The sequence below is a fragment of the Amborella trichopoda genome, chromosome 7 (genome assembly GCF_054954075.1).
Source record: "Amborella trichopoda isolate Santa Cruz 75 chromosome 7, AtrichopodaSantaCruz75HAP2 v2.0, whole genome shotgun sequence".
Taxonomy (NCBI): domain Eukaryota; kingdom Viridiplantae; phylum Streptophyta; class Magnoliopsida; order Amborellales; family Amborellaceae; genus Amborella; species Amborella trichopoda.
The window spans coordinates 9,355,033-9,366,979 of record NC_142342.1 but is presented as its reverse complement, the minus strand read 5'-3'; the positions used below and the strand labels follow the sequence as shown (position 1 = coordinate 9,366,979).

The 11,947-nt window shown below is 33.8% G+C and overlaps 1 protein-coding gene across 2 annotated transcripts; it reads left to right on the top strand.

Moving 5' to 3' along the window:
* Window positions 1-4,441: 4,441 nt before the first annotated feature.
* LOC110008095 (uncharacterized) lies at window positions 4,442-10,868 on the top strand. Of its 2 annotated transcripts, XM_020673474.2 has the most exons (8): window positions 4,442-4,516; window positions 4,649-4,742; window positions 7,512-7,622; window positions 7,846-7,980; window positions 8,272-8,394; window positions 8,789-8,894; window positions 8,985-9,033; window positions 9,662-10,868. In XM_020673474.2, the coding sequence occupies exons 3-8, from the start codon at window positions 7,514-7,516 to the stop codon at window positions 10,721-10,723; spliced, it is 1,584 nt and encodes a 527-aa protein (XP_020529133.1). In that variant the 5' UTR covers window positions 4,442-4,516; window positions 4,649-4,742; window positions 7,512-7,513; the 3' UTR covers window positions 10,724-10,868. The 2 variants fall into 2 exon arrangements, with proteins under 2 accessions (XP_020529133.1, XP_088729078.1); XM_088872952.1 differs by lacking the exons at window positions 4,442-4,516; window positions 4,649-4,742 and having other exon boundaries at window positions 7,514-7,622; window positions 7,895-7,980.
* The last annotated feature ends 1,079 nt before the right edge of the window (window positions 10,869-11,947 follow it).

Genomic DNA, 11,947 nt, shown 5'->3' with positions numbered 1-11,947 from the left:
TTTGCTGTCCACCAAGCCCTGTTGAGCTTCATGCCTCACATACATAATACAAAATGGAGGCAGGTCCCCAGACAAGATTCTGTTTGCAAAGAACACAGGCAAGAAAGATATTTCCATCCAGATAAGTTGGCTTGATTTATCGAGTGCCCTCCCGCACATGTTGGCTTGATTTATCGAGTGCCCTCTCTCACATGCAGCCTTGATCTTTAGTACGGATGCTGGTTTCTTCGTACCCTCCATTTTTGAGATGTTACGTGGATCAATTTTCGCATATATTTTATGGGAGGTGAGAATTAATAAGAGAAGGGGGAGGGGAGGCGAGGGGGGGGTGGGGGTGGGGAGGGAGAGCTTTTGTGGGGTATGGCGTGAAAATTTGTGCGAGAGAGAGGAATATGAAGAAGTTGGTATGTTGGCCTTTTTTCTTATAATTCATTTGACCTGTATCGGACAGAGATATGTTAGAAACACAATTGTCAATCTCTTGTAATAAACATGGTATATGTCTGTGGTTTATTTATCTTTTAGTGGGATGTAGAATTGATCATGGATAGAAGTAGTGAGAACATATATGGTGATTTTTTATCTTATTGAAGGTATATGACTCTTGAAAAAAAAAAATAGATTCATATAGCCGATCCTAAATAATTGGGATGAGGGATGAGTTATGCTGAATGAGATGTTGAATTAAGCTTACATTCTTTCTTATTTTATTTTGGTGTGGAAGGCCTCCATGCATGCAGTAGCACAATCTGAGATCGTATTCACGGTATACTGTGCATCAAAACCATGAGCTTTGGAATAATAACTTAATGGTTTTGTTTTCCTTCCCAGTTTTCTTTTTATTTTCTTTGGAAATGTTTTTATGGCCTTAGGTGCTGCTGTCGTCGTCTTGGACTGCTGTTTAGAAAATCTTGTTTCTTTTCAATGACCTTGCCCTCTTTTGTGAGTCATTACTGATGGAACTCATTCTTAACCAATGATCAGGAACTCGGCTGAGTCCACTCGGATTCGGCACCTTGCTGAGACGAGTACATGGGTAAAATTTGTGGACATTTAAAAATAAAAAAGATCATAAAGATTATGTTAAAGTGTAAAATAAATGTATGAATATCTTTATATGTAATTTTTATTTTTTTCTTTATGATAACTTCTTAGCGTTTCTTGTCATACAGCCTTTTTTATATTTTTTTGAAATGTTTCAAGCCATAAATCACATTTTCTAAATCCATTTTTTAAATATATTTGTCTGTCTTATTTGGAATTTTAAGGTTATTTTTTAGTTCATTTTTTATTTTTATTATTTTTATTTTGTTTCTAACAATTTTTATGTTATTCAGGTGTACTGTTATTATCACGATAAGAAACCTTTTCCTATAATAATAATTTTTGAACACTATAAACCTTTTCCTATAATAGCTTGTATGTAATGTGAAAGAAAACTCAGCAATTTGAATTTGAAAACAAACATTTCATTTACCTCAAAATAGCTTTAAAACATCTCAATAAAAGAAATAGGGCGTAATATGCAAGTAATTGAAAATGGGATGCCTAGTTTAAGTTGTGAAGATGGATAATGAGTTCTGAAATGTAGTTTGATTTGCATTAAAAATTATATTCAACTTTATCATTAATAAATTTTTTAAGATACTTATTTTTTTATTTTGAACAATTTGAATTCAAATTCGTTAATCTCAATCATAAAAAAATCAAGGTCATGATACTTATCTGATAAATTATTGATTTAAAAATAAAAACCATAAGGGTGCAGTTTGTATAGAGCCAAGACACTAAACAATCAAAGTAAAGCGTAACTTCAAATAGTGCCCAGAAATGTGGTTTCAATATTGAAAATCTTAGTGAAAGCCTTAAAATATATTTTCATCTTTAATTATAAATTTAAAGCTTCAAAAATAGTGTAGATTGAGCGGATATGTGAAACTTGAAAATCTTAAAAATTGATGGTTAAAAAAATGTGCTACAAGATGCACTATTTTCAAAACTAGAAATCTATTTTTTTTTTTTTTTTTTTATCTTGTCAATGCATCATGATGTCAATATGATCAATTTGAGAATATTTGGGTATCAAAACAACCATTTCTAGTGAAAGTTGAGGTAAGCTCTAATTTGATTGTTTAGAACCTCGTCTCTATATAATTTTTTTTTCTTCCTATAAAACCCCAACCCCGAGAATATGTGGATAATGAGTGCAAAAAAGTTTATGTAGAGCCGTGGCTCTAAACAATCAAATTAGAGCCCACCTCAAAAATTTTCACTAGAAGATGTTTTGATGCTCAAATATCTAGAAATTGATCATTTCGACATCAAGATGCTTGGGCTTGAGAGAAAAATGGATTTTAAGTTTTGGAAATTGTGCATCTTGTAACACATTTTTAGACCGTCAATTATAAAGATTTTCAAGCTTTCATAGATCTGCTCGATCTACACTATTTTTTAAGCTTTAAATTTTATAATTAAAGAAAAAAATATATTTTAAGGCTTTCACAAAGATTTCTAGTATTCAAACCACATTTCTCGACATTATTTGAAGGTGGGCTTTATTTTGAATGTTTAGAGCCTTGGCTATACAAACTACACCCTTTAAAGTGTGCAGTGCACAAACCAGTACATCACTTGTTACTAGGTGCGAGTTAGTTCAAGTAGAAGGTTAAGGGATAAGCCCAAAAATATATGGTTGAAAGTAGTGAGAAAAAATATCGGGACTTATTGCCTCACTGAGGGTATAACCTTTAATATGTGAGAATGACAGACCAAGACTCGGATAGTGATGATGATGATACTATACTCCCTTGGGAGCATAGTGCGCATATTATACATAGCATACATTTTACTCCCTTGCTTAAAAGACTTATTTGGCAGGATTTTTTCAATAGTAAAATTTTGAAACCATCTAAGAATCACTAGATAATTATTATGATAATTATTATAAAAAAAACAAATTGTAAAATTTGAGTTTTGTAACATTTAGATTTGGATGGCTTCTATTAAACTTGAGGCATTATTTTTTGAAGTACATAAACGTTGCAATTAAGCATAATTTTATTTATTTATTTATTTATGTTAACCTATTGGTTGAAGAGGTTAAGTCCCCAAAATTTGGGTTTCTAAAATGAAATCTAGATTTACCTGAGGAAGTAAATAAACAACATACTCTCGTGGGAGTATAATATCTTTTGGCATAATTGGCTATTGAATTGTATATAATGATGTCATTAATCTTTGTTATAAGAATTGTTATAAGAAGGTCACAATTGGTACTAGCCAATAGATGTCAAATTGGATGGGTTAGGATGTGATACAAAGTTTGATTATTTTTTTTCTAAACTTTGAGTCTAGCCAATGATAGACTTACAACCATTCCATTTAAAATATGAAGGAAAAGAGTGATTGTGACATCCTTGTATTAAAAAATAGGAAAAAGTTTATGTAAGGCTGACACCTTAAAATGTAGAAATGTGTACATAAAAAATCCATCAAAAAGGCTATTTTGATGTTAGAAAACCATCTAATTAATCATCTCAACTTCGAGAAGCATCGATATAGAAACAAAAGATCTGAAGTTAGACCGTCTATTTTTAAAAATTTTATGTGCTTATTGATTTGTTTGATTGGACCTATTTTTGAAGTTTTAAATTTTATAACTAAAGATAAAAATAAATTCTCCTACCATCCTAAGAATTTTCGTCATTAAATTTAAAGCTCATAACAAAGTTTGGAGGTGCACCTTGATTTGTCTAAAGCTGCAACTTTATGCAAATAATACCGTTTAAGTAAGAAAAAAATTTATATAAGGTTGCAACCTTAAAATGTAAAGCTAATGGATGCACCTAAAAAATTTATCGGAAAAAGTTATTTTAATGTTGAAAAACCCTGTGATTGATCATCTCGACATCAAAATTTATGACTATGAAAAATAAAAAGATTTTGAGTCATAGAAATAGTGCATCTTACAACATATTATCTACACTGTCCATTTTCAAGATTTTCATATGTTTATAGATGTACTTGATTTTAACTATTTTTAGAATTTAAAATTATATAATTAGATATAAAAATAGATTTTGAGATAATCCTAAGAACATTTTACATCAAAATTATATATTATGATAAAATTTAAGATTGCAACTTTACGAAACCACACCCCCCTTTAAGTAAAGGAAATGGTCTCTTTATATACTTATTTAATTGCTAAACGGTCTCTTTATATATATTTTATTTGTCATTTAATTGCCGAAGGAGTTTATGGCATTTGAAGCATTTAAAGGGTATCACTAGTAAGTCGTGGCACCGTAAAGCACTTAGTTTTGGCGGGAAAATTGACCCCTCGCCATTTGCACTCGCCTCTCTCTAGAAGCAACACCCCAACCACCTCCCGCTACCTCTCTCTCTTCTCCCTCTCTCGTATGTATGTGGTGGATGATATTCTTGTGCATTGATGGCTCTTTGATTCATTTTGGTTTTGAGGCTTTGATGATCTCTGGGTTGTAGCAAATTTAAGGTATTTCATTAGAAGACATTTGAGTTCATATTTTCCCCAGAAAATTGTAGGCTACGGTTGTTCCGATAGTGTATTACAGTGAAATGGGTGTAATTGTGCTTTTGGTTTTCGTATTTTTATGATTGATTACAGGTTGAATTATGGTTACCCTTACAAGCAGATGAAAACGTGACAATGGGTTGCTTGTGACCGAGCATTGATTTCTGGAAGAAATCTACAGAACCAGGTATGTTGTTGATTTTTTATGGATCTTCTTGCCTTTTAAAGTATTTATCTTTAAAATGTTCCAAGTTATATGTTTTACGCAAGAAACTTACAATTTTGATATCAAAGTCCTAGGAAAGCAGATCTTAAAACTTTGAGATCAAAGTTCTAATAAAGCAGAACTTAAAACTTTGAGATCAAAGTTCTAAGAGAGCCGTTATTGTTTATCTGATATTTGCAATTTAGGAGAATTGTCCTTTTATGAGAAAGAAACCCCAAAAATTGTTACAGAAGAAACTTTAAACTTTGAGATCAAAGTCCTAAGAAAGACGTTATTGTTTTAGTAGTTACAGTTTAGGAGAATGGTCCTTTCATGAGAAAGAAACCCCTAAATACTACATCTTACGGAATTTGAACACTACCTTAACTCTTTTTTTCCTGTCAAGTTACCCTGTAAACCACCTTGTTTAAACTATATGTTGCATCATATAAAGATCATAGTATCATGAATACTGATTTGGTGTTTTCAGAAGCAAAATGGTCCTTTTACGAGAAAGAAACCCCAAAATTCTACACCTTACAAAATTTGAACACTATCTTGACTTTGTTTTCCCTGTTAAGTTACACTGTAAACCACCTTGTTTAAACTATATGTTGCATCATATAAAGATCATAGTATCATGAATATTTCAGAAGCAAAATGCTGCTTTTTATATAGTGATCAACCACTTAATGGAATGGATCCAGAAATGGAATGGATCCAGAAATGGAATGGATCCGGTACAATACTACTAATATTATGAAATTAAAGCTTAAATAGAAAAATACTATTTGGATGAGCCATCTAGACTATCTCAGCATATTTGGCCAAATCATTACTGCTTTATGGCCTAAAGTTTAAACAAAGACAATCAAATTAACTGGATTGTTATTGGCCACATATAATTGAATGTGAAAGATAGCAATTAGCATATTGGCTACCAGAAAAATTGTGTCACGAGTTGTTAAGTTTAATATGCTTCCAACTCGTAGTTTCAACTTGTCTTATCAATAGATGGCTGCAATATACTACTCACTAAAATCATGAACACAGGCCGGTGTCTTTATCTTGTGGTAGAAGAATCACTTGCTGATCTTCTGATCTTGTGGTGAAATATTCACTTGTTTATATCCCTAACTCAGTTTGAGGGAAAATGATGATGGCATTTTCTTCCTTCACTATATATTGAAAATAACATGACTCTTTTGGATTGTATTACTGTTAAATGATGTATGTGATTTGAAATGGCCTACTTATGCTCTTTTGTTTGTTATCATGCAAAGTGCCGACCATTGCTCTAACCACCATGCCAAGTGCTGAACCGCTTGTTTGTTATCATTTTGAATGGGATATAAATGTTTTTTGGGAAACCTAAACATGTGTGATAGCCCTTTTATGTATGAGTTGTCGACTGATTTATAAGGAATTTAAAAGATTTTATGATCTATAATTCAAATTTAAAGGCCATCCCATAGCCATCAATGAAATTTGCATCTTGGGAAGTCATTATTCCAATGCTTTGCGTTTGAAAAATGCGTACAATGTTGATATGCTTTTCTCATGTTTTTACCAACTTACATGGTTAGGCAATTTGCCAAGTGTTATTAGAGTTCCTTTCGGAGTTCCATTTCCATAGCCCTGCCTAGTTGGCCTCCAGGCTGAAGTGAAGTGGGAGTTGGAACTATTCAGCCTCTTCAGTTAAGGAGTAGCTGCTTCAGCCAAAGAGCTCAAAGGGGCCATTTTTAGCCAAATCAAACCAAACCAAGTTTCCTTTTTTCTGTTGGGGTCAAATTTCTTGACTGCTGAAAAGTTGCTCTTACATGTTTCCTTTTTTTCTGTTGGGGTCAAATTTGTTGACTTCTGAAAAATTGCTTCTAAGGTTATTTCATCTCCTTGAATCTACTTAGTGGGTTTAAAAGGGAAAGAACTATTTTGTTTTTTTATATATTTTTTTCCTGGATATGATTTTTGTTATGCATAGAGAATCGTTTAGTAGTTTTCCAACTTCTGTGATAAAACATTTATGTTATTTACTTTAAAATAGAAGTTAAAACTCAAAACAGCTAAATAGTTGAGGACCTTCGGTAGTGGCTCTGAGCAAATTCTAGGTAATACTATAGTTGAGTTAGGAAGCCTTGGTGTCTTTTATTCCGATCTAGCTTTTATCTTATTGACTGTTGTTTATTGGCATGAAAACTTGATCTGTCTTGACGTTAAAAATGTTTCAAATTTTTTAAAAACTTGGACAGTGATGTGATTCTATTTTAATAGTACATTGTCATTAAAAATATGAGCATAATCTGATGGGTGATCTGTTTTAGAAAAGGAACAAGAGATTAAACTCCATGTGTATATGATTTTCTTTTAGGTCAATCTGTATTTTCATTATTTCTTCAAAGTTTCCACTTTCATCGTATTTCTATAGTTTGAATTATAAATCTTTGTGTCTTCTGCTGAAAAAAAAGGTCAACCCAAAATACTTTTCTTGGCCAAACTGAACCAGCTTCTGAACGAAATCAAAACATCTGGCCTGTCATAACTTCCCTGTAAATCTTGCATGACTTTTATGCAAGAGTACATTCAAACATTAGAAACTGGAAAGGGTCGAAAGGAATATCATGCAGTCTACAGTTGTTTGAATTCCTCTAAAGAATCTGAGTTATTCTAGGTTATTGTTATTGTTGGGTATCATCTTTCCTTGCAATGAGTAAACTGGTGTTAATTCCATTTAAGTATCGATTTCCTTCTCAGAAATGGGCAGAAAGAAAAGAGTACGATTTGCAGATGTCAACACTGGCTCTACCTCAAATTACAAGTCTCATGATTCCTCAACAATTGCTAATCGTACACATGCACTGGAGTGTATGTTTCTTTCCAGATCCTATGACTGTTACTATTTGGGTTGATTTGAATTTTGCGACATTCCTTTTCAGTTTAATTGTTATTTTCCTGGTAATGTTTGTGAAGAAGGTGTCTATCATCTTTCATTTTTTTTGTTTACTACCTTCACATGTTGTCTATTTTAAAAGAAGACAATTGCTTTCTTCTTAGTGTGGAAACTTATAGTTAGCATTATGTCATGCAGTTGAAAAGCCTAAGACTTCTGAGTACAGTTTCTATAAACGATTATGCAGAGATGCTGAGCAAAATCTTCATAGTTATGGGCAACAAATAAAGTGCAAAGCTCAACTGGGTTCAAACATATCTAAATCTATTGCAGGTATAGTCTGAGTGGCTGTCTCTTGGGCATTAAAATTTATAACCAATAAAGCTAAGAACCGGTTTGGTTAGTAGCTTGATTAATAGTTTTGGTTAGATCACTTGATAACTCAATGCATATTTTCATGGGCTAGCTTGCTACTCTTGATGAATTAGCTCCTTTTTAATAAATCAAAATATTAAAATGATCTAGTTCATTGTGTCTTGGTTTATTAAATTGTTTGGAATAAATTAGTTGCTGTAATGTGATATGACTCACTGTATTCTTATTATGTCTTGATGCTATTTCTAGAGCAAAATGATAATATCAGACACAAGCATGAGGTCCTCAGGCCCTTGTCCCTCATAGAAAATGTTGCAGCCTTTGACCCAATTTCTCCTCTCCTGAAAGATGTGGAAGGTCCTAGAAAATCAGGTATGCATTCATAGCGTATTGTTCATTTTCTAATTTGTGTATCACTCTCTTTCAACAAATTTTTAGGCCCCTCTAATAGAAGATTATCATCATACTTTGATCTTAAAGTATTTTCAAACCTACAAGCTTTTGAAATTAACAATTTCTTGTTTTTAGGCAAGGGAAGCAGTTAAATGAGAAATTCCATGAAAAATATATGTATTTATGGATGGTCGCTTATCCATGATAGCATATTACTAATGGCCATTTTGAAGGGTCCACAGGGATTAATTTCTTTGAGGATTGTAGCATTACTGGTGTCCATGGATAAGTAAACCATATACATTCTTATAAAAAAATATCTTTCTCACTCTTTAAAGTACATCAAGTAACTATTTGTCTCACCAAAGTTCAGGTCTGCAATATGAGCAAGGGAAGATCTTCTCAGAAACAAGACATAGATTGCTTAAATTAGCAACAGAGACATTGTCCCTTGGGGTAGATGTCTTGGTTTCTCGGCGGTAAGATAACCATCACGTGACTAAGGTGTCTTGGAAGCTCTTTTTCAATTAGGGTTTGTTTTGATGATTCTGACTGTAAGATTTGCTCAGATCCAAGTTGATTTCGGAGTTCCTTGGGAGATTGAGTATCCAAAACAAAGTAAGGAATCCATTCTTCTCATTTCTGTGTTCTCTTTAGAACTTTAGAGGGCATAATCTATAGTCCAAACCTTGCTGTGGAAGTCTGCTTTCTTCCCTTGTAACAGATTTGGAAGGCTTCTACTTAGAGATGCTATGAAACGCTAGAGATTTAGAAAATGAATTGTAAAATGTTACTGGCTTTAAAAATTATCATGGAAGAAAAAGAAGTTTAAACTGCTATTTATGAAAGTACAAAATGTCGTGAGGTTTTAAATACATGATTGAAACTATGCTTGTGTAATAGCCATGCAATAGATGTCTCTCTCCCTCTCTCTCTCTCTCTCACACACGCACACACATACACCCATGCACATACCCATGCATAAACAAGTTTGGCCACTCGGTCCTCCAATTTCTTGCTCTTCTAGGTTTGGGCCTTTGAGCTGCTATGCCTATTTGTTCCATATATTCCAGAGGACATACTTAATACATACATATATCCATGTACATGTTTCATGTGGTACTTGTATGGATTGGTGGTTGTAGCAGCTTATTGCCCCAGTGCGCTCTCGTGCTTGCTCGTGTGTGTTCATATACAGTTAATTACTTTTGATGCATGAATGGGTAATAATTTCATTTTTCACCAGTGTGGCACTTCCGCATTGTCAAGGAAGATGACTCGAACCATTACTTTGGGATTTGATTCTTCATATTCAAATATGAGCATTGAAGAACTGCCTCCGTCTCCAGGCCCGAACCTTGAGCCACAAAGCTCCAAAATGTCTTATCATTGTGGGATGTTGGATCTGCATAGTGGCTCCTCTGAGATTGACATTCCCCTTTTGCCTTGGGATACTGATGATTCCCTTCAACACAACAGTAAGCTCCACGAACTAAGTTGTGATATTGAAAGAAGCCCATATGCCTCTTCAGCCTTGGATATCGAACACCTCTGCAACTTCAGGCCCAAAGATATGAAAATGGGTGCTCACTCTGCAAGAAAACTGCTTGATTCAACTGAAACAGAACCTTTTGCAGATCACAACTTGAGTTTTAATGATAAGTTTGATAAAACTCCTTCATGTTCTCTTTCCCAACTTCCTATCATAACTCCCCCTCTCACTTCTCACAAATTTCTGGACGGACAGTCACCACAAAATTTCCATTTTCGAAATGCCTTACCAACCTCCCATATCTTCAGGCATAATAGATCTTGTTCTTTTCCCCCAAGACATGACTTTGAAGAACGAGGAATCGACCCTTTCAATATGAACATCTCTCGTCCATTTAGTGACAGTCTTAGTGAGAAATATGCGGATAATCTCCACCAATGCTGTGAATGGTTTTGTTGCCCGTTATCACTGCCTGCTCTTTTGGTTGAGAGCTTCGATGTCTCAGATCAAAGAAAGCAGCCAAAATTGCGTCATTTTCCATTTGCTCAAGGTGTAGAAAGATGCTTTGCATTTCCAGGCTTCGATGGAGTATGGGATAAGGTTGCAGGTGATAATCTGGAGGCCCATGGTACTTCATCATTCCATCACTCTGAGAAGCTGTTTTTGGAAGGGCCTGGAACAAAACCTATAAGTCCATTGTTGAGGTGGGATTCATTTCCTGATAGAACTTCTGAGAGAAAGGAAACATTATGGCCATTGCTATTGGATGCACCTGTCTATGGTGATTCTGGAGAAGGAAGTTTCAGTGAGAGATGAATTTTTTTTTTTTTCATTCTATGTTTCATTGGCTGTTCCTATGTATCCAATCTTTCAGTAGAAGTCAGCAAGTTTCAGTGATTCATGATCTCTGCGGATTGTTCTCATGCCTCAATCTTTCTGTAAATTTCAGTAAGTTCTCAGAGATGCATGGACTTCAGTGGGTTTTTGTGGTGCGCTGTTCTTTCAGCAAATTTCAGTAAGTTTGACTGATGCATGCATTCAGTGGGTTTTCCTAATGCCTCACCATTTACATCCCGGTAAGCTATCTTGAAACCACTTGTAAATAATAGCAAGATATTATCCTAGGTGTTCCCATAGTTGAATTTGGCTAATGCATCAGAGATAGCATAAAATGCTGTCTTAAGTTGTCATGTCTACCTCTGGCACCCCAATAACATACATTAAAAATAGCAAAAAATGTGATGTTTCCTTCCATGAAATACTGATCTACTCCACAGCTAATGGTGGGGATACATGTTATTTAACTGGAGTAATACCCTATGGAGAGCGAGGCATTAGGGTAGGATACCTATTATGGGGAGCCCCATAAAGTGGGAATTTTACGCATTCTACTTTTTGATCCAATTCAAACGCTATCTTTTCCTTTAACAAATATCTTTAATGATAATTAAGTAGGAGATATATAAATATGAAATCCAATTGGTAAAGGAAAATGTAAATTTAATCTCTAATACCAAAATTCTGGAGATTTTGTACAGTGAAAAGCAATTTTATGCATTTTACGGTCTTGAGATTATAATAACCATAATAGAAAGTGAGAAGGTGAATCTCTTTTTGTTTTGCTATTGGCCTTTTTTTTCTTCATCTTTTACTTAAAGAGAAGCATACAAAGATATCATTTACTTTTTTTTACAAAGAGGTCACAATCATTGATAGCCGTCATATTTCAAATCGGATAGTTGTGAGTATGTTATTGATTAAACTCAAAGCTCAAAAAGTAATTTCTCAATTTTTGTGACGCACCTCAAGCTATCCAATTTGATATGTAATGACTAAGAGTTATTATGAACTTCTTGTTACAAAGATAAATAGTATCGTAGTATACAATTCTTTTACTTAATTTACAAGTTCTCCTTCGTTGTTTCCATGCAAGAACTCTCTCATTTATTTTTTCGTGTGATTAGGCTAGTCACTATCATGTATTCATGGATAATAAAGTGAATTAAGTTAAGTAAAAAGTACAAAATAAGAAATACAAGT